Genomic DNA, 23,082 nt, shown 5'->3' with positions numbered 1-23,082 from the left:
ACCTCAATGAATCACCTGTCTTTGGAGCCTGGATTGTGTTCAAACACAAACCCTTGTCTTTTTGCTAAGGAGTGTGTGCACAGTGAGTGAGAGAGGGGTGTGTGTGTGTGTGTGTGTGTGTGGGGGGGTAATCTATCAAGGTGATCGATAAATGGGGACATTAATATTAGTAATGGGGCTCTCCTGCAGTCCAGTGAATACATATCTGTCTTTACTGTAAAATATGTATTTTTCTTGGCTCCTGCATATTTCCAGTATGGCAGACTGTACCTGCATGCTGAGAGGACACACACACACACACACACACACAGTTTTTCACTCTCCAGGGACACTTGTTCTACCCCCCAACGTACACACACTCTCTCTCACACACACATGAGATTACAGGAATGCACGTAGGTGCGCGCGCGTTGGCCATGTATTCAGTGTGAAGGGCCGGCAACCAGACAGTGTTTGGGACGCTCGCCTCATCAATCATCCACGGCTGGTAGGTTACGCACGCGCGGAGCTGGAGCGCGCGTGCTCAGAAGCCCCTCTGTTGGTGCGTGTCACCGTCATCTCTCCATTCAGGCATTTCAAAGGTCACGTCAAAGCGATGTCGTTAGCAGACGCTTCCCGTCTCTGCCATAAACATGAACGCAGCTCTTGTGTCTGCACTACAGAGCCCCCCCCCCCCCCACACACACACACACACACACACACCACGTCTTTCTCCTCCACAGCCTCTAATGATGATGATATCCAGAGCGGCGCAAACCTCTCAACAACACGCGCACAATCACACGCACACGGCAGGAGGAGACGCGCAGACGCGCGCACCGCGGGGACAGGAGGGTGAAAGAGAGCATTCAGCCTTTAAAACAGAAACTTTCCAGGGATGCAGGCGCCAGGCTCCCCGGAGCATCGCTCACCTTGGCTCAAAGTGATCGCCAAAGTTAGGATCCTGAAGGCGGGCATGGTTCCGCGCTCAGCGCCCTGGCGGCGTCACCTCCTCCCGAGCGGCTGAATTCAACTGGAATCCTTGTAGAGTCATGAGAGTGAAACATTTAATTTAGGAGAAAAGAAGAAGAAGAAGAAGAAAATCCCATATCTCCTCATTTCCTTCCTTCCTTCCTTCCACTCGTTTCCTAGTTTCTCTCGCGCGTAAAATAAATCTCTCCACTTTTGTAGTTTCTCCGCGTGCGTCCCTTCTTCTTCCTCCCGGATTCATTTAAACTGGACTGAATTCCTCTCTTCCCCCTTTCGTTCACTCTCCCTCTCTGCCCCCCTCCTCCCTCCTCTCATACAATCATAGCAGCCCCCCTCCCCTCCCCCTGCTCACCTCCTCCACACCTCCCGCTCCAAATCTCCGTTTTGTCCTCCGTGGATGGGGGGGCGCTCTGGCGGCCGCGCGGCTCAGTGCACGTCAGAACTTCTCCGGAACGTCGAGGATGAAGACACGACGGGCGCGAGCGGTCACCATCACAACGCCTCTGATGGAGGAGTTTGGCCCCGGCGGGGATCACTTCATTTCACTTCCGCCTAAAAAACAAAAGTCTTTGGTGTCAATCACCGTGGAAACCGGGAGCCACTTTAACTCCAGTATTTGTAGATTCCAGATGTGATTGGGGTTTCCCGGGACATCCAGGACGCCTGTGCTGGAGTGACGTGTCTGGAGCTCACAGCTGAACCGCCTTCTTGTGATAACGGGTGATTTTCTTCTGATCTCAATTACAAAAACAACAACAACAAGAACAAAACAAAAGAAACCAACAACAACAAGAACAAAACAAAAGAAACCAACAACAACAAGAACATGACGTTTTCACTGTGTGGTTCTCACCAGGAGAGGCGATGAAGGTCACGTGAGAAGCTGCTCAACTCCTTACCTCGGCCGCTGTCTTGAGGTGAAGCTCCGCTCAGCTGGTGACTTCGAAAACAAAAGCCCTTTTCTTGAGGTGAGAACTCGTTACCTCAAGAAAAGGAGCTGGGTTCTCCTGAGAAAACGCAGTCTGACTGGAGAGCTCCAGGGGACGGAATCAGACTCTCCCCTCAAGCAGGGCCGCTCTTGTCTTCCATACAGTGGAGGTTCGAGGTTTCCTGTGACACTGATTCGTGCAGGACAGCATCACTCCAGCCTCCACAAGGAGCTGAATACCAGCACGGCTATGATGGTTGGAACCGGTTCACTTGATGGCACCACTGTCACACGTTCCTGCAATATTGGTGCAAAAGGTGAACGTGACTGGTTTGTTACTCTGGAATTTGTCAGAGACTCAGGACTTTTCACTGGGACTTCAGGCAGCAGTGGGTTTGGTCCTCCAGTAGAACCATTTTATAGCCACGTGTCACAAACCTCGCTGACGTATTGCTAATATATATTAGCTTCATCAGCACACACTCGAGAATAAGACCAACTTTTGCTGCTGGCTGATCACTTTTTCTCCATTTCGCTTCATTCAAAGACAGGCAGTCCCCGTGAGTCCTGGAGGGGGACACGAGCAGGTCTTCAGGCATGGACAGAGTTGAGGGTTTACTCCCAGAGTCAGTGAGCATTCGCACATTTAGAAAACGAATGATACGATTCATCTTGACGTTAAGACGAAGCGTCACTGATACGGTTTCGAGAAACACGTGGTCAGCAGCGTTTATTGTTATTAAAGCAAACCTACTTTTTTTTTTAAAAATTTCAAACAAAGACTTGTTTTAAGTGTTGCATTGCACTGCCCCCTGCAGGACAACGCCAGCACGACATACAGACGAAGGACGAAGCTGTCATTTTTCATTTTTATTTGTTGTAATATCTAGGGGTGATTTTGCTGATGAAGATGAAGCCCAGCCATTTTTAATGAATGTAGTACACCAGACCAGAATAAGTATTAAAAAACATACCAAAGTAGACAATTCTGTAAGTAAACTTACACACACACACACACACACACACACACACACACACACACACACCTATATGTATATTTGCTTTCTCATCAGATTTGGCTCATCTCTGTTGGAAGAACATTCTGGATCAGGTTTTATTTTGACAGTTTCTCAACAGGAAGAACCAGTGACAACACAGGTGAAATTAACCCAAATGCATGTTTATTGAAGTCAACAACCAAACTTGTATTTTAACAAAAAACCCAGAACAAAACACAAATTAAACCCCCGAAAAACAGGAGAAAAAAAGTACCGTATGAACATAACAGCCAACCCACCACAGCATGCGGTTGGTCTCGCCTTGATGACATCATCCGCCAGAGTACAAATAAACATACATGACAGCCCTATTCTAAGGTGATATGGGTATTTGCTCAAAAGGAAGACTTGTCATCCAAAATAATAAAACTCAAACAAAGACGTTGTTTTAGTCATTGAAATAAATCTTGTTCTTTTTGTGAATGCAAAACATGTAAGAGTGTCCGGAGCCTGTTCGGGTCAGTAATACACACCTCACACTCCTATACAAACACACACGCACACACATATGTACAAATACACCATAGTCACAGACGCCATGCCTGCCGTGCATATCCAGATATGTGTGTGGATGAGTATGTACTCCAAGGGTGTGTGCATGGGTGTGCTCCTAAGGGGATCCAGTAAAGGCAACACTATATACAGGAAATAATACTTTTTTTTTTAAATGGCTGTTGAAACAATAAAAAGTGCACAAACTAAATATCTAACTGTCAAGTTGTGTAATACCTAATCGTTTTAAAAAATAAAAGGAAATGATTATCAATTGAAGAAGGTAATACATTTACGATTATGCACACCTTTTACAAAAACATAATTTAAAAATCAATTTGTTCATACTACAAAGAGAGATGAGATGACGGCAGCTGTGTGCCTGGAGAGTCGAGCGGCGGCGCTGCACAGCGTCTGACTGAAGACGGGAGAAGCTGCTGTTTGCTGGCATCTGCTGACAGCGAGTCATTACTGCACTGATGCCATGAAATATGAATTAGTCCCAGTTCAACGCCACTGCGCCCCTTCAGCTACTTCAGTTCCCGATCCAGAGGGATGCTGAAGGGGCGCAGGCGGGTTCATACAAATACTTATGCACCCTGAAACTGTATTTTTTCTTCCAAGTACTCACTAATGGGTGTCTTGAGATCATATGGATGTTTTATTCCCTCCTGCATCACTTTTTTGTGGCTCAATAATGCAGAAAGTACAAGTCACGTTTATGTAGCTTGAAGCTACTGGCAAGACACGGCTAACAACAGCAAAACTGCCCAAAAAAAACCCTCAGTTTACACTCAAGATGGTTGTCTGGTAAAGCCCACATATTCTTAATCCAGCCGTATGATCAGTAATCCACCAACACATGGATTTGAGGCAACAACAAACGGACGACAACACTTCTGGTTTGGCACTAATCTGAATGAGTGGGAGTGACGGCCAAGTGACTGAATGTGCAAGTGAGACACGCTCGGCGCTACCGTGAATGAGCGCCGAACCGGAAGGCTGCGAGAGTGTTTCTGACTCAAATTACAGTGCATGTGGATTACTGAGCACCCAGCTAGATTAAAAAGATGTGGATTATACCAGGAAATGCACTTTAGAGATCGGAAACAGACACTTCTGGATTCGTTAGCCAGTCAGACGCCGTCAGACGCCGTCAGCCTCTAAATGTACGAAGCTAGAGCCACACAGAAGTCATGCAGTGAGGGGAAAATGTCTTGCTGAGCTAAAGACACCCGTTTGTGATAACTAAACAAGAACACTGCCCTTTTTGGGACTGGGATGTTGTCCATGTTTGCAGATCAGAGAACAGCACTGGACATCAGTCAGGCTTTTGTCTCCAGAGAGAAGCATGTCGGCACTTCTTATCTCCAACACTACCCACATTACCAACCGTTTCTCATGCAAGCTACATGCTAGCACATTAACTAAGACGACGGACAGGACGATAAATTACAGGCAAATATAGGTCCATTAGTTTTTAAAAGACACTACACGTTTTGAGTATTCGGCAGGTATTCCTTTCTCTAATGGCAGAGCAGAAATAGACGCATTAATTACAAACCAAGTGGACAGTAAGCTCAGTGAGACAAAGCCGGTCCTCTGGTCTGCAGACACAATTACACAGCAAACATGGGAGAAACGGAGGTCTGAAAATCCGTCTTTTTCTATCAGCCGATATCATTTATTCATCTAATTTAAGTGGTGCACATCTAAACACAGCTGTCAAACAGAGTTCAAATACTGTTGCTACTGCGTCAACTTCCAACCAGGAGCTCCAGGAAAAAATAAAACACAACCCTGCTTTGGGTCACATTACCTTTTTGTAGTACAGATAGCTTATACACATTAGCTGGAGTACTTGCTCTTAAAGCAGCCAGCTGGGTAGCAGTGAATGACACTGAGGGGGGGGTACGAAAAGCACAATCCCTGAACGTTCCCAAAATAAATTGTACAAAACTATCACAGACGTGACTCTCTCAGGGTAGAGCGGTAAATGGGTTCCTCTCCAAACTCGGAGAGCCATCAGATCAAACCTAGAGACGCTACTTCTACTGTATGTCTACACGGACTCAGACTGAGAGACTGGCGGGGAGAAGTGGACATCAATCAGAGATGGAGGGGGAAAGTAGACGAAGGGGAGGAGGACTGGAGAGACAGGGTGAAGGTGGATCAGGACGCAGACGGGATGATTGATTAAAGACTGAAAAGAAATGGACGAGTGGAGCACAGAGAGGGGGAGAAAAAAGAAAAGGACATTTAAGTTCTTTAAATGACTTTCTTGAGTGTTAGTGGAGCCCAGACTTCAGCTCGGCAACCTGCCCAAGAAGCCAAACGTTGGCACGAGCGCAGTCTGGAGCTCAGAGCCTTTTAGTCAGATTGCAATCAATTTCCACCAGCGGGCCAAGTGGCGCTCGCCAGTGCCAAGACGAACTCCCAACCTTCATAAAACACTGTTCATTTATGGGAATCTTAAGCCTAGATGGTGAACGACGTCTGCGTGCAAGAGCACAGAAAAGAAAATCAAAATGCACGTTGGCGATCCCGTCTGGCTCTTTCAACTCCCCGAAGCAGCGAGCTGTACAGGAGTCGTGATGTCACCGCTCCATGAATTTAGCGCAAGGTGGCCTCGCCAAGACAAGCTGTCTGCCGCACGGAGAAAAATGACAAAGTCGATTGGAACGTTCAGTGGGGATAAATGAAAGAAAGGAGAACCACTGTGGTCCCCACACACACACACACACACACACACACACACACACACACACACACACACACACACACACACACACCCCGGTGAAGACTCCTCCAAACACTTCTAACCCAGCTGGGTTCAGCTGAGGTTCTGCTACAGTTTCGTGTTTGGGAGCGAGGGCAGGGGAGTGGTGCAGGTAAATCATTGAACAGCATCAAAATCCTTGCCTCAAAAATCAGAAAAAAAAAAACGAAGACAAAAATCAGGAAAAATGTTGGAAATAAAATCTTTTTGACTGACAAACTGACAGATACTGTAAACTGTTAACACTGACAGCAACACACACCGAGACACAGAAACCTCTCATGTCCTCAAAACTAAAAAGGAATAAAAAGAAGGAACATATTCCTCGTACAAATATTTGCAGGTAAGGTTAGTTCTCATTGCAACGCCTTTATTTTTTCCCCCAGATACTGATATTTTCAACTCTGCATTTCCACATATGTAATAAAAACAGGCAGGCTTTTTTTAAAGAGTATATATGTTACTGTAACACAGTAACAGACTGTATGAGATAGAGAGAGGAAGAGGAAGAGAAGAGAGGGATAGGAGAGGCAGAAGAGAGAGAAACTGTAGTGTATTTACAGCACACCGAACATTGTCTGTCAAGTAAAAAGAATGCTATATAATTCTATATATATATATATATTTATATATGTATATCAGAGACCCGCGGCTTGGTCGCGCTAGGTGGGAATGCTATTTTGCATGAGTGCTGCATCGTGGGTTAGCTCATACCAGGGTTCAGAGGACACAGGAAGAGGTTTGAGATTACATTTGTCAGTCTGCTTTACGTGGATTTCTCCGATGTTTACAGAGGCCTTGTTAGATGGACAGATTGAGGGGTAAAAAGAAGTAAAAAGACAAGAGATTAAATGTAGAGGCGACGGGTCGGCGTGGCATGACAGGGTGCCAGAATGTGAATTACAATTTTGCTTTTTCGAGGCGCTGATAGTTAGAAATGCAATGCTTGATGTGTTAATGTGCCATTCAGAAGTAATTCAGACATTAGTAGGAGGCGTGTGTTTGTTAATACGACACTCTGTGAGCTCTCAAGTCTGCGTGAGAGGGTGCCCCCCCAACACTGACTCGTGTATGTATGGTGACTTCAGTTTGTCCGTATGTCAGTGCAAAATCTCACTTCCCTGTAACGGCTCAGAGGACAGTTGAAGCTCAGCTCGTCACTTCATCCTGCCCACAGTTCTTTCCCTCCCTTCCCCACCCAACACTCGTGCCTCCAACTGAGTGAAGAACTGAAGCGCCGTGAAAACAAATGGAGGGTTTTTTTTAATCCTTCACTCCTCCCCTTCTCCTCTCCTCCAACGTTTCTTCCTCCTCCTCCTTCTCCTCCTCCTCCTATCCTCTCCTCCTCCCTCTATCTAAATGAAGTACTCCTTCTTGTCCTCTGCTCCGGAGTGGCCTCCCTCTGCGTTGATGATGGCTGTGTCTGCGTCGGGGGCGTCGTCCGAGCCCTTGGCCTCGTGGGTCAGATACGTTCCTGTGGGAAGTGAGAAACAAAAGCAGAAGGGGAGACAGGAGAAGGAAAGAGGAAGAGAAATAAGAAATTAGGAAAAGTAAAAGAGAAAACCAGGAAGTGCCAAAGAAGGCCAGCAGGATTGTCAGACAAAGGCCATCGAGGACCATTAGGAAGGTGCAGGTGCAGCATCAGGAGCCCTGGATGGGAGAAGCTGAAGAAGCCATGATTGTTCTGTCACGAGTACAAAGTGCTGGCGCCTGTGAGCCGAATCTAAAGTCACAAAAATGACAGCTCGTATCTTGAAATGTTGACTCACAAGAAAACGTATTCACAAATATGCAGATTGATATTTACAGAAATATACTGACAGGTGCAAACTTGTACTCTGACATTTCTTCATGGGTCTGTTTGTCGTATGAGCGCAGCTCGGTGATAACACGCTTTTCTAGCGCATCCCAAGGAAAAGGATCGCCGCTCCTTGAAGCTTTCGATAGGCAGAGCACATCTGTAGTCGTCTGAGAGCCTCGACGTCGCCCTCGGTGCCGTCCTCCGCGGTCCGCGATGGCGCACCACGCCGAGGTAAGGTTAAACCAAAATCTTTGTTTTGGCCAAGCAGTACCTTGATGAAGGAGTAAATAAACGTCGCCAAACGTTCCCCATTACATGTGAGATGAAAACAAAATGTCTTCACGCCGGGCCTCTCATCAAACGTGAAGTTTAGAGAAGATCCAACCGTGTGGCCCAAAGTGGGCCTCCTCGCCATGGTGACACTGTTAAGTGAAAACTCCCAGTCTTCACGGTGACCCATCACCAAGTTCTTAAGGTGTTCCTGACCAAATGTGAATGGATCTGGTTGACCCACGAGGAGGAGGACATCAAAGGGTGGCGTTAATGCGACTGAGAATGTGAGGATTCTCCAACCCACACCAGGTTTGGCGAACACCACTGAAACCGTGACTTTCGCGGAGGTAATTGCTATGCAAGTAGCAACACTGTGTAACAGAGTATGTCTCGTCATTCTCCGCCACATTCAATGCAGAAATATAGTATCATCTACCTCTGAGGATGATAAAACCTCGGTGTGAGTTACATTCTAGCCAGAGCACGTTTTACAGCGGCACACATCGTCATTACTTTTGTGCTTCAGACGTGAGGAATGTCTCATTTACATCCCTATCACATCAATGAAAGGAGGGCGGATGCGCCAGTGTCCCCTCGCTCTCTCTGAGCTCCCGCTCCTCTTCAGACTTATAGACATGCAGGGCACCACTTCCCCGAGTCACCACCCACACGCAGGTGCCTTAACCAACCAGAGGGAGTCACGAGTGCAGCGACACGGCCGCGATCCCTCACAGACCTGGCACCTGGGAACACCAGGCACCAAACAATTGTGTTTAATATTCTGAACCAGCAGGAGGCATCAAATCCGGCTCACTGTAGGTGCCACCTGGGTGCCAAACCATGTCGATATTAGCCTTTAGCTTTCACACGTCTTCCACTGGAGCAGAGACACTTTTACATTTGCTTTGTTTATGTGCCGAGCGTAGAGGGGGAGAGAAAGTTTCACTGTCCCCCACTTCCAGATCAACAGAGCAGTTGAGGAAGAAGATCACCACCAAGGCCAGGAGGCAATGCACTTCCTACAGTGGCAGTTTCGAGCCCACATGGTCTGCTGCTGGATCCCGCAGGAACCCGTTGAATGAAAGTGTATTAGAAGGCAATGAGCTATCGTCATTCTTTCATTTTCTTCTCCTGCTTTGACAGTAACACAAGTGTGAGGTTTACGGCTGGAATTCAGATTCAGATGAGAGTCCATTTGTATGCATATGCATGTGTTTATGTGTGAGATCCTGTCCTAGTACGCATGTATCCATATTTATGCAAGTGTACTGCTGTGTACGCTCATGCATGCATGCATGAGTGCTGTGCTTGTTGGTTCGTGTGTGTGTGTGTGTGTGTGTGTGTGTGTGTGTGTGTGTGTGTGTGTGTGTTTGAGCAAGTGACCTTTGTGTCTGATGAGGTATCTGCCAAGGACGATGAGGAGGCAGAGCAGGATGAAGACGATAACAGCCACTACCCCTCCGATCACAGCGTGGTCCACTCCTGAAGAGGTCGACATGGCTGTGGGGTCTTCAGAGGGTAAAAAGGACAGAGGGAAGTCATAATGAAAGAGAAAGAGGAGGAGAATGAATGTGAAAGAAAGAAAGAGAAACAGCAACGAGACAGTGAGAAGTCAGGAGAGAGAGGAGATAGATAGCCAGGAGACGGGAGGGGCCGTGGAGGAACATTGGTGGAAACAGGAGTCCGATGATGAAAGAAAGCAGAAACAGAAGGATGGAAGGAGAAAAATAGTGAGAGTGACAGAGAAAAGACACACAAGAAAGGAGGGGAGAAGACTTGTCAATATATAATACCAAGGCACAGTGGAACACTGTCAGAAGACAAAGACATGGACATGAAAAAAAGCCAGGCGAAAGAAAAGGGCTGTAGCGTCACCCTCCATTAAAAATCATTTGCAGGCAACAGGACCGTGCCGTTTGTCCCCATCTTTTGTTAGAAGCTCCTGTTGATGCTGGGTGAAAAGCTTTCCTCTGGAGCCATGCAGATCTCCTTCTTTCCACTTTAACTGAAGGATTTTATGGTCCTCTGAGGGATGCCGACCCCCAGGGGCCCCTATAGCCCTCCTTTATTTGAGATAATCATTATAAATCCAGCCATGATGGTTCCCCAAATTCAGGAAGGGGGGGAGGAAGAAGTGCAGACGAATGCTGGAGGGACGAAGGTGCAAGTTTGGAGGAAAATATACAGGTCTCCAAGTGCATCTGCCTTCCTGCATACAGGTTGCGCGCACCTGAGTGAACCAACTAAAAATAATCAGTGTGGAAGGCTGGGGTGGTTATCTCGTCAATCCGCCCTCCTCGTTAAGTGTTTTGGTGTTTACCTATTTATATCTTTAGCTTCTTACCGGCCAGCTGAGTGACCAGTAGAGGGCAGCGCTGAGCTTGCTCAAAGATCGAAAGATTGAGAGCTCTTTAATGCATTTGTTCACATTTACACCAAAATCTGTTTCAACTTTAACATCCAAAATGTTGTCACGACCAAAATATTGCCATTAATCTGGATTAATTCATATGTAATTAATTAGATTGAGAGCCCTAATTAATCTTCTCATTGCAGTATTTGATTGAGTGTCTGTGAGTTCATTTGTTCTGGTCCCATCCGCTCTAAAACTAGACGTAGTAAATGGTTAAAAATTTAGACAAAACCGAAATGAAGCAGCATCAGGTGACAGCGTCCTTGTGACCTCGCCTGCAGTCACAGGCTCAGGCCACACCGCAGCCCTCAACTTCTCATATATTTAGCTTTAATTCCTGACAAGTTTTGTGAATAATTGTTTTGCAAGAACTCCAGCAATGACATCAGGGCCACACACTGCAGAGCCACTCAAGACACAACATCTGGTTGATTACTTTAATGTCAGAGAAAAGATTACAATGCAGTTACCACACGTATGTGAGACTAAATATGAGTTTGCAGCTACGTGACGTGGAGTCCAGCAGGCTTCCCTCCACGGGTGCTGGAATGCTTCAGTCTCGAATGGTGGTTGGCTCACAGAGAAGCTGAGAAAAGAGTGAAATCAAATGAGTACCTTCACTTCATAAAACTGTTCAAGAGATGCAAAGTATTTCAGTCTCGTCGTTGGACCTGGTTTAACGTCAAGAGTAGACGCAAACGTTTACCAAGGCACAAACATCCAGGAAATAAACCTTCCAGCCCTGGACAGAAGGGCACGGACAATAAGAGTCTCATGGAAAGTAATTATCATTATTGTCATACTGTTATTATTGTGTTCACACATACATGATGAAAGTTGTTTGCATGTAGTTAGCATTAGCTTGGCCCCACTGAGCTAATGTTAGAAACACATGCACATGCAATCACAGACCGTGCAAATGAAACCCTGTTTACGAACTCTGAAAGTGACACGTGAACGCATCAAGACCTCTTCTGTTCTACATTAATCATGTTTCCAGAAATATACTTGAGGTCCATTATGAAGTATCGCATTAGAGGAGGATGATGGAAATGACAAAATATGAAACAACTCCTTCAGGCTTGCAAAAACTTTTACACTCCGATGGAGTTTTGGAGTCAATTAACAAAGCAGGAGCTGGAAACCTCTGGATGGAGGCTCTGATGCGGCTTTAACTCACGTGACTGACCAGCTGTTTCCGCCACCGTCGTCTTCACAGGCGCTCCCAAACTTTGTCTTCCTCTCTGGACAGCATGCAACATGTCCGGTCATAGCCGGCGCCGACTGTAACTGGTTCAAATGAAGGCAATTCCTCCAGAACGCTTGACGATGCCACCTCCTCAACTGACAGGAAGTCACGTGGCCTCCGTGGTGGGAGTTTGTCTTCTTCCTGAGGTTTTTTCATGGATAGAGTTTGTATTTTGGGGGATTGAAGGAGAGCAGTTAGCCCTAACCCCTTCTATGAAGGTCACGTGACTTCATTTCAGTGGTGGAGGCGGAGGTTGAGATGTCTCTCGTTTGTAATTATTTAGGATAGATGCTCCTCATCTACTCTGCCATGTGTAACGTCATCCGTAGCGCCATCTTCTGGTGCCACTATGTCACCTGATTCATTCACTCTGAGGCGCTTAACGGAAACACACCTGATGCCCGTTTCCTTCGTTTGCTTAGAAATCCAGATGAACAACTTACCAGCAAAGAAACCTCGGCATTGACCGTCTTTGTGGTTCACTCTGAGTCGAGTCACGGGACTGAAACATGGCGGTCACGACGCAAAGTGTCGTCAGTTAACGCAGGACACCGAGCCAATCTGGTGCACTGAGATTAGAACAACATTCACTGCAGAACGTTTTCTGTAAGTCAGGTTAGACTTCAAATCCTTTTCCTGCATTTTGAGTTGTATTTCAGGGAATCGTTCCCCACTCCCCTACAACGCTGTTCAACGCTGCACTTCCGTTATAAATACATGTTTTGGGATACTTGGGACTTCTTTCCCACTCATGCACTGTTGGAAACTTTTCACTCGAGGAAGTTTGTACATAGAGTTTACAGTTACGTAATGGTGGTCTGGTGGTAAGAGACAAAAAAACTCCTGCCTTCATCTCTGATAAACTGACGTTTTCTCCTCTTTTTTTCGAGATACAAGTTTTTCACCCAGCAGCAGAGTTTTCCTCTCCCAGTTCGCCTCAATTCAACCACTTCAGTTTCTATGCCCCTGAGAGCAGAAAGCAATCTATGTGGAAATAATTTGATACATCATTTATTTCGCCTGACTTTTCAGACTGGATCAAACTCTGGGTGTCACTCAGACAGGCACAGCTAGAAAGCAGCACTTCTCATGACGAAAAGCGTAAAAAGCCAGAATAAAACAGATGGAGGAAGGAAAAAAGGATTGAGAGCGGGAATAAGTGACTGGCTTGCATTTGCTTGAGGGGGTCAAACTATTGTAGAGAGGATATTCAACCATTCGGAGAAAGAGAAACACCCAATCAGAGGTCAGAAGGGAGGGAGAAAGAAAACAGTTGAAGAACACACGGCAAACAGCGGTGACACCAAATGAGATGAACGGCCAGTTTTGAGGGGAAGAAAGTCACATTTGAACCAGTTAGAGCAGTGAAGGGGCCAGACAGAGGAGAGGGGACCGATGGTGGGAGTGGCGGGCAAACCCTGAACACCAGTCAGAATAACACACAAGCACACGTATACACACAGAAAGTCAAACACACACACTAGCTGGCCAGCGTGGAGGTGAGAGGGGCATGCTGACGAGGCGAGACTGAGAATGAGCCCATAAATCCTGCTGTCAGCATCAAAGGAAAGCAGACAAGACCCGAGAACACCTCGCAGCCTGATCCCCCTCCCCTCAATCCCAACACACACACATAGAAACACACACACACACACACACACACACACACACGTGTAGGGGGAGAAATACACAAAGAAGAAGTAGAGCACTGTGTAAATGACTTGTACCACTTAAGGGGTCGTGTGTGTGTGTGTGTGTGTGTGTGTGTGTGTGTGTGTGTGTGTGTGTGTTTGTGTGTGTGTGTGTGTGTGTGTGTGATTGAGAGGGTTTCTGATTCCCAGCCCATCTGTGTATCTATGGGAAACAACAAAGTATGTGCGTGGGCTGGAGTATGAAATATTCATCCCTCCGCTCTGAAGTTCAAAGTGTCCCCAGACTATTTTTTTCCCAGAATGACAGACAGAAAAAAATAGACAGAACTACAGACAGACAGACAAAGAGCTAGAATGACGGACGGACGGACAGACGGGACGACAGGTGACTGGTGGAAGTTATACCTGCAATGTTGTCTGCAGCATCTTCTCAAGTGGATGAGTAGATGAATGGTGGGATGTTTAGATGGATGGAGGGATGTTGGATGTGGGGATGAGTGTGTGGTGGGTTTGGGTCAGGGGTTATCAGTCGGAGGAAAGAGGGAAAGAAGAAAGAAAAGATGAAACAGCTTTGAAACGGCCACACGAATTCTGCTCTTGCTGCAAGTTCAGAGTGTGTGAGTTTTTCATTGGTGTCAGCGTTGATATGGTGGACGATAGGTTGGACAAAAATTGGTTTTCCAGATTTGTTGAACGTGTTTAGAAGTAAAAAGTTCATTGACAAACTGTTTTTAGAGAAAATACGTTTGTTAACGAGGTTTCACTGATTAAATGGAGGTGAAAGGCTTCATAAGCTACGGTTCTTCAGATTGGGTTGATTGACACAACACTAAATCTGGTTGTTTATGCCCCTTTTTCAGGTTTGCAGAACAAGTCTGGATTAAAGTATTTATCAACTAACGTTTTGATTTGGAATTGGATGTAAAAATGTTCATAAACCCCAATTTTTCCCATTTCACCAACTGAAGCAACGCGTCGGGCGACGGCCCTTCAGATGTCACTGATTAAAACAGAATGAAAAATCAAAAACTGACATTTTTCATATTTTCTTGTCTGAAACAACACAAAATATATTTTCCGCTCCTCATTTTTAGATTTTATGAATTAAAACTGGATTCAAACTGTTGATTAACTAAACACTGATGGAATTTGTAGAACCAACTAAACTTTTTCTTTGACTGCCATTTTTGGGGATTTTGTCAATGAAACTGTTGAAAACTGTTGAGTCCGTTGACTGATTTCGTTGATTAAGACACAAAAAAACACCTTTTCTTAAACAGTTTTCCAACTGAAAGTAGACAAAAAATGTGGAGCTGAACTGAAAATGTTGGTCACCCTTTTTTCTTTTTCAGATTTCCTCATCGATAGTAGAAAGAATTCATTCATTAAAGACATTCATCAAATAGCCCTTTTTCAGATGCCATCAACTCAATCCAACAATATTCAAATGACTAAAATGTGGCTGAAACAAATATTCTGTTTAGTCAAAAGAGTTACAAAAAAATCAATTCAGGAAGCCGTGAACCTGAGGAGACACACGACAGCTCGCCACAAGACAATCAAGGTCAGTATTCATCGACTACAACTGGACCAAAATACTTCCCCCAGTTCTTTGACTAACCTACCATGCAGACTTTTAGAGAACTAAATCAGGATCAGGACTGAAACCGAACAAGGACTTTTGACACGGAGGACTCAGGATACATTTTTTAAAAAATAGCTTCAGTGTGCGTCCATGTAAAACAGAACTCCCAGCGCCTGGTGGCTCCACGCTGCCAGCTCAGTTCGCCTAATGAGGACAAAATAGCAACAACGTCGGAAAGGCATTGGTTTTTCCACTCCATTGCTTTCTCGCATCTCTTTTGTTGTTGTACGTGCGTGTGTGTGCGCGTGTTTGTGTGCAAGTGTGTAACTCAGATGGTTTTACCTGTGAAAGTGTAAACTCCATTCAGCCGCACGGAAACTGAGGGAGTGAGGGAGGAGGCGGGGGAGAAGGGTGTGGCAGTGGGAGGAGCAATGCTAGCATGGGAGGGGGTTGGGATGGAGGAGGGGATGGAGTCAGGAGAAAATGGCATTTCGGGGAAGAGGTCGTTGGAAAGGGTGGGCGATTTGGTCTGCATGTCAGCTGTGGAAGACTGATCAGGAGGGATGGAGGAGGAGGAGGAGGTGGAGGTGTAACTGGGGTCAGAACCAGAGCCAGAGGTGATGTCAGGACTCAGGGTGGTTGGGAGGGAGGAAGATGGAGTAGAGGGATTGGCTGAAGTGTCAAGGAAAGGGGAGGTGGTCTCCAGGAAGTCTGGGTCCATGGGATCTTGGTAGGAGGTGTAAAGGGTCAAGCAAAGCGCAAAAAAAATGGCCATGGATCGAACGAAGTGGACACATAAAGGGAGAGAAGCGCGAGAGAGAGCGAGGCGCAAGATAGAGCGAAGCGGTTGGATGGTAAGCGTGGCGGTGGTTATGGTGGCGCGGTTGGATGAGAAAACAAATCAAAACAAAAAACAGGAAGAAAGAAACGAAAGAAAATCAGAAGAAGATGGAAGTACAAGCAAAGCCACAACAAACGACAGAAGAAATAAAAAACGTGATAAAGAAACAGGAGAGAACATCGAACTCTTTCTCTTCATCAGTCCCTCTCCTTTCCATTTCTCTGTTTCCTTCCATCCCTTTTGCTTTTTCTTGTTACCTTGCACCAGCAGCGTGTACTCCCCATGGTTGTTTCCGATGCCGTTGTCAACGTGGCAGAGGTACACGCCATTGTCAGATTTGTTGAGCATCTCAAAGTGCAAGTAAGCACCGTGTGCTTTGGCCAGCGGGGGGAGCTCTCCGTCCTTCTTCTGCCACACATAGGTGGTGGGCCTGAAAGATGAGGAGACACACACAAGAGTCCTGAGTTGATCCGTACACGCTCTGCCCATTGTATGGAAAAATAACTTAAAGTAAAAAACAATGAATAGTGACAGAGTGATGAGAAGAGAAGGGAGCGGTGACAAGCGCTGCAGGAGGAAGAAATAAGATGAAAAGATGAAGAGTGAAGTAGCGGGAAAGAAGAAATGGTTGGAGGAGAATGAGACAACAAAGAGATAAAAGCAGGAGAAAAGACTGAGACAGAATAAATAACAGAAAAAGATGGATGTCATAATGAAAACATACGAGAGGGACGGAAGGATGGGAAGAGGGGGTTGTTGGAGCAGCAGACAGGGGAGCAGTGGCGGTGAGCACAGCAACAGCTCCAAGAAGAAGAGAGATTAAAAAGAGATGGAGGGAGAAGATGAGGACAACAGAATGAAGATCAGCATTTCAAATCAGCCTGCGTTAAAAAAATCCATTCTGCATAACAGATCGTGGATGAGAGCGATAGCGAGATGTTCCTTGATAAAAGAATCAATTATGTAAATGTGCGAGTCCTTAAGCGCTGTACAGTAATTACAATGACGGGGAATCGGGGACAGACCTGAATGTGTTGGGCTGATTAATCATTCTTCCAAATGGGAAAGCCTCTTACAAAAGCTAAAGGTGCAATCTGTGCATGCACACAGTGGCTGGGTTGCTATTTGGCACATGTTGAAGTAATATTTCACCCAAAAACTGTACTTTGCCTGTCAGGTACTCATAAATAGGTGTCTTGAGCTTACAAAAGTGTTTTACCTCCCATATCACTTCAGCACGAGTCCAGAATGCAGAAACAGCCAGCCTTCTATCTTTAGCTTGAAGCTAACGCGGGCTACCAACAGCTAACCTGACCAAAAACGTCATTTCACAAACTCTTCAGAGCGCCGTCCAGGATAATCCTCGTCTCCTCCATCCACTCACATGCCCTGTAATCCCCAAACGCGTCTGATGACTGAGTTTACGGCTGGAGTTCCTAAACCGATCCCTTGTTAGCTAGAAGTCCCAACTAGCTTCAAGCTGAATGTACATGGCCGGCTCCTTCTGCATTTTGGAGTCTCAAATGCAGGAGGGGGACATGTCTTCGGGAGCTCACGATACCCATCTGTGAGAACGAAAGGGCACTTTTTGAGTGAAGTATGACTTTCAAGAAAAATATAGCTTAGCTCTTTATATATTCAATACACATCTGAATGTGTTTCATTGTGTCTGCCAGGATCATCCATTGTTGCAGCCTTTTTAAAACAGACTGAAAGCGAATGAAAAATGTCACAGAACTCACTTGGGAGACTGAAGGCTTCATGGAGAGCTCAAAGTTAGGACAGTTTCCCCGCAATCCTGACAGAGACCCCCTGTGCTCAGTAAACTGTGCTCAGGCAAATTAAAATTTTACATGAAATATTTAAATCAAGTGTGTCCTGACCATGTTTGGATTGGTCACCCGATTGGCCGCCATAAAATGTAATCAGCTGGTGCATTGCACCGCCTCTAAATGATAGATAATGTGCAATTAACTGAACAATTAACTTTACTTTCACAGGCCTTAAATGCTGCAGTCTTATTAAACATAATGCTCAAAAGTCAATCTCTGTTTTACAGCAGGTAGTTTAAGAGCACACAGCTAATTGGTCAGATGTTCCGTTTCCCCATCATGCATGTCGACATCTTGTGTTTTATTCTCGTTCTCCTTAGGTGGAAACTTTTCACTCACGCTTTAGTAAACACCAACAAACGCTACGATACGCTCAAGCACGTTCTCTACTGCAATCAAGTGTATTTTAGTGATTCTTATTCCTGTCTCTTACAGCTGTAATCATTGTCATGTTTAATCATTCATATAAGATTAGTGGAATTATGCTAATGTCTCAAATCTTCTTTCTAAATATCTGATCAGTATCATCAGCATTTGTACATGAGGAGATAATTATCGTGGAGCTGGTGTTGTTCTGTTTCTCTTTCAATGTCAGAATGTCTGAGCCAACAACAACAGGACAAAACTAGCAAGCACCCAGGGAGCTCATACAGTTTCACCCCCGAAGAGGATACAGAATATGAATTCAGTATCATCAAAAAACAAAACACAGCTAGGCGTTAGGGTTAGGGCCCAGAGCAGCCTCCAGGATCCGGGATCTGGAATTTGGTCCAGATCTCTAGTTCCCTGTAAATCACCCATCTCTCCACCAAACCGCATCAAAATCCATCAATAACTTTCTGAGATATCCTGCTAACAATCCAACACACGCGCTGGTGATCACGTGACCTCCTTGAAGAAAATCAACAGATAAACTACTTGCGTGCAGGGTTATCTCTCACTACTTCGACCCTCCTGAGCTGAACTGTGACCCGGTGCCTTCCAGGCCTTCGCAGCGCATCAGCTCCTGGTAAGAGTTGCTTCTATTTTTGCATCACAGTTTATTACCCAGAATCACTCAGAACATTGCTGATGTTGCTGATCATTTTTGTCAGAGGCATGCTAACGCTCCCCACTACCATTCACTGCTTTAAGCTACCAGCAACCCCAATTTAATGTCTTGCAACCCACCTGGAGGGTCATGACCAGGTCTCAGGGAAAGGGTATTTGGGTCAGTACTTCCAGCCTCAGGGTGGTGCGCAGTACATGGGATTGACCCAAAAACTTCCTACATCCTGACTATGATCTGACCAATGCAACAGTGTGGAGTGCTGCAGGTAGGAATGATTGGACTTATTCTTGTGGGCTGAAGCAGGACTTGGCGTCGTCAAGGTTTCCCTTGAGCAAAATTGGTCTTGAATTATTGGAGAAACTAAACTCTGCTGTAAACAAGTTTATGAGATTCACCTGCTTTGTCAACATGCTAATCTCCACAAATGAGGAGCAACTTTAAGAATGCTGAAGCTTAGATGTAATCGTTAGACGTACAAAGTGAACGTTATGCTCTGCCGTACACCACAGACGCACGTCTTCAACGCCACCACGCCAGAGCTTGTTTTTTTTTCCTTCGGTTTTTGTGATGACATTTGATGCCAGCGAAAATCTCTGTTGTCTGTTTCAGTTACATGTTTGTCATTTATAGGACACAAAAGCTTGGATATCCCTGGTCACGGTAGTTCATCACGTGTTTGTGTCAACCACAGAACTCGTTTAGGTGAGACGAGGGAACGTCCACTCTCCACCGTCCACACTGCCGACCTGCTTCTGAGCTTTAGCTCTCATTTCTAGGCGGCTCCACAAAAAGCTACTGTGCATTAAGTTTGGTTACACAAGAAAAAGTTGTTAGAAGATAAATTCACTGTTGCTTTGATCTTTTGATTGGATTTGAAGACAAGAAGCAAAATATAGAACATGGCCGGCCTTATCCTCTAACTAGTTACAGATTACTGTAATCTTGTTACATGTCACCTGCTGTGCTGCTGACCATGGCTGTGACCTTGTACGCGTAAGGATGCTCGCACGCAATAGGTCAAAGACACGTGAAGCGTTTACCTGCAGACGTGAACAGTCGGGTGTTTGACTTCATAAATGTGATGAGACTGGAAACCAGGCTGTGCTGATCCAGTAGGATGGAGAACGCGACAGAAAGTGGAGCACAGATTCCTTTCTGTTCTATTAGGGAACTCTTGCTGCCGGGCGTAACGGATGAGACCACAGAGAGAAAAGACGGCGCCTGACATTCATTGAGTTTGATTGGGGAAGGCAGAGGGCTCTGAATGGCTGGGTGTGTTGGAGGAAAGGTGTCGTTGTGGTTGTGACTGACAGCTAAGAGGGCAACTTGGATCTGATTTGATTGGACGCATGCACAATCGGCAGTGCACATAACTGAGCATCCTTGCTCTCTCTCACACACCACACACACACACACACACACACACACACACACACAGGCGTTCTCTTGTTTGCTCTCCCTCTGTCTGTCTCAGTCATTCGTCGCTTGTCACCAAATCTCTCTGTCTGCCCTCCACCCACGCTCAGCTCTCTACCTCTCCTTCTGTCTGTTTGTTTTCCTTCCCTCTTTACCTCTTGTCATATTTTCGCCTCTGCCTTGCAGTCACTCTTCTACTTTAGCTTGGGTTTTTTGTTTATTTTATTTTATTTTTTACACACAACCTCTACCACTCTGCAGATGTCTTTATATAAAGTCTCTCCATGTACCATGACTTAACGATATTTTAAGAATGCCTGATCCCTGGGGAGTGGAAGCCCTGCACTGTCAGGGCCACTTTGCACAATGCACAACTATTTATTACCATAGAAGAAGACAGTTCCTTACATATGATATTATATCTAATTGTAGCAGTAAAAAGATATTTCCAGTGTAGGTGGTCCCGGTGGGAATTTAACCTCCCCGCACTGTCCATGCCTTGCTTATCTCTCTTTAATAATGCATTGACTCCTTTTCTGCCTGGTAAAGCATGTTCATGCAATGACAGTAACCTCCTCCTCCACCACCCCCAACTCCCCTATCTGTCCCACCTGTCAATCAAACTAACCAGCTAGTCTTCTTCCTAGCCAATCCTGTGATGAGCTGACAGGGATGGGGAGGAGGAGGAGGAGGAGGTGGGACGGCAAATTTTAGAGGGAAAAGGTGTGAGAGGAGATAGAGGAGAGTTATAGTAAAGGACAGTGAGAGGAGGGGCAGCAGGTGGAGGCGTCGTGACAAGACGGAGCCGGGGAAACGAGCTGTGAGTGACACAGTGGCACAGAGACAGCCGGTGATGGAGGGTGGGAGTGGAGGGAGAGGCGAGGGGGGAGGAAGAGGGCAGGAGAGTGGATCGATAGGGCTGGTTGGCTGGAGGTTCATCTATAATGCAGAAAGGCCAGGGGGGAGAGTGTATTTGTGTGGGAATGATTTTAGACGGGGGCTTCAGTTTGTTTCTGTGGGTATCAGGAAAAACCCAGTAAACACCGCTTGGATGAGCACACCAGAGCGTGCAGAAACAGGTGTTTCACTAACTGAGCGATGCCAATATTTCTATTTACTACACACATGAGAAACTGTCAGAAGATGCGAATGTGTGATTTCTTCTCCCTCAATACTAATAAAAGTCAGCAGGACCACATGAACCACAAGGATGATTGTCATGACACTGAGTGGAGGGTGGAGGAGCCACGGAGGAGACCGTCTCCTGTGAGGCTGACGGCAGTCACAGAGCATTTACAGAATCCAGAGGACAGAATCTCATAACCTGGAGATCAGTTACCATTGCTGACCTTAGCATTTTTGGTTTAATGTCCAAAATAAGGTCTTTGGCAAACGCTACCTTAAGATATTTCGATGTTTTCTTCTATGACATAAAACGTGTCAATAGATGATGCACTCATGAATCTTGAAGCTTTACATGTGTTTAAATGAATGCCATTTTAAACAAGTGGCTAAAAAGAGGCTGAAACAGAAGAAGCCCAAAGCTCCATGTGCTGACGCTGACGTCACGCATATGCAGTGTAGTTTACTCGTAGCAATAAATGAACTTTGTTCTGCATTTATGCATCACAAATCATAAACTGATGTCCAGTTGAACAACGCAGCTGATTTTCTCCAGTAATTCCCAATCCAATGCAGGCATTTGCTCAAGGGAACCCACGGTGATGCTAGCTTGCGTGTTGGACTACAAAAACACATCAACCCTGCAGCACGCGACACACTGTTCATGTAAAGTCAGTGGAATGTTTCAGCACACAGACTTTGCACCGAACCAGGAGGACGCACAGTGTCCAGACTTGACCAAGCTGAATGTTTTATTCATGTGCCGACAGAGTTGTGTATGAATTACTGCTTGCACCTGAAGGTTTTGATTCATCACTTACCTGCTGGTGTCCTTGTTAATGTGATGTAACCTCAGTCTGGGATGTGTAATTCACAGTGATTGTGTGTGGGTGAGTGCGTGGCGTCTAGGCAGCACACGTTCAGAGTGTGCGTGAAAGCATCCATATGCATACGAAGTATACTAAGTCTGAATTCTTGCTTGCGTTGTACAAAAGCTTTGGACAAAAGCGTCTGCTAAATGAAATTGTAGAATTGTAGAATATGAGCAGACATAGTTTGCACAAAGCGTGTGTGAGCTGTTCATGGCAGCAATCATGATTATTTGGGTCACTTCTGACATCGGTAGTCAAAGTCAATCGATAGATCAAATTTCATCTATAAAGCCTGAAATTAACAACTGTTCTTAGCCTGGAGGGGCTTAGCGTCCCCCGGCAGGTGGGGTTCATCATGCTCAGAGCTGATGATCCTGGTGATGCGAGTGTGGTGAGACTACATGGCACCCTCATGCAAATCCACCTCAGCCAGACAAGTCCAATAAATTTAATATGAGAATGCAAAAATCCTCTTGTGTTGAGCTCTTTGTATCTTTGGGAAACACAACGCAACACGGCCATCTTTTATCTTCGTTATTGTAACGACAGAACCATTAGAAGCCAAAAAAAATTTCAATATGTGGCCCAGCCTCGAGTGTGCGCGTGTGTGTGTGTGTGTGTGTGTGTGTGCGTGTCTTACTCGGGGTTGCTGTTGCCCACACACTGAAGATTAAACTTCTCCCCCTCTCTGGGCAGATCGCTCTCAGGCTGGATCTGCACGTTTGGGGAATCTGTAAATGAAACACACA

At 45.7% G+C, this 23,082-nt stretch overlaps 2 protein-coding genes across 4 annotated transcripts in view; both read right to left on the bottom strand.

Moving 5' to 3' along the window:
* The window catches only part of kirrel1b (kirre like nephrin family adhesion molecule 1b), a 79,447-nt gene extending 78,207 nt beyond the window's left edge, over positions 1–1,240 (bottom strand). Inside the window, exon 1 of the mRNA XM_086204568.1 lies at positions 912–1,240. Coding sequence (XP_086060694.1) covers positions 912–957 — 46 coding nt within the window. The 5' untranslated portion in view covers positions 958–1,240. The remainder of the gene's footprint in view (positions 1–911) is intronic.
* Positions 1,241–3,047: 1,807 nt separating this feature from the next.
* Positions 3,048–23,082, bottom strand: part of cadm3 (cell adhesion molecule 3) — a 105,658-nt gene continuing 85,623 nt past the window's right edge. The window contains exons 7-12 of one of the 3 annotated variants that reach the window (XM_086204569.1): positions 22,974–23,064; positions 16,298–16,470; positions 15,542–15,925; positions 14,020–14,040; positions 9,684–9,809; positions 3,048–7,700 (exon numbers count right to left, since the gene is read on the bottom strand). In XM_086204569.1, the coding sequence (XP_086060695.1) occupies positions 7,582–7,700; positions 9,684–9,809; positions 14,020–14,040; positions 15,542–15,925; positions 16,298–16,470; positions 22,974–23,064 (914 nt within the window). In that variant the 3' untranslated portion in view covers positions 3,048–7,581. The remainder of the gene's footprint in view (positions 7,701–9,683; positions 9,810–14,019; positions 14,041–15,541; positions 15,926–16,297; positions 16,471–22,973; positions 23,065–23,082) is intronic. The other 2 variants (XM_086204570.1, XM_086204571.1) reach the window with 2 other exon arrangements.

The sequence above is a fragment of the Aulostomus chinensis genome, chromosome 5 (genome assembly GCF_037954235.1).
Source record: "Aulostomus chinensis isolate RoL2024-O1b breed Wild chromosome 5, RoL_Achi_v1.0, whole genome shotgun sequence".
In the NCBI taxonomy this organism is placed as follows: Eukaryota; Metazoa; Chordata; class Actinopteri; order Syngnathiformes; family Aulostomidae; genus Aulostomus; species Aulostomus chinensis.
Note: the sequence above shows the minus strand (reverse complement) of the source record. Positions and strands in the feature narration are given on the sequence as shown.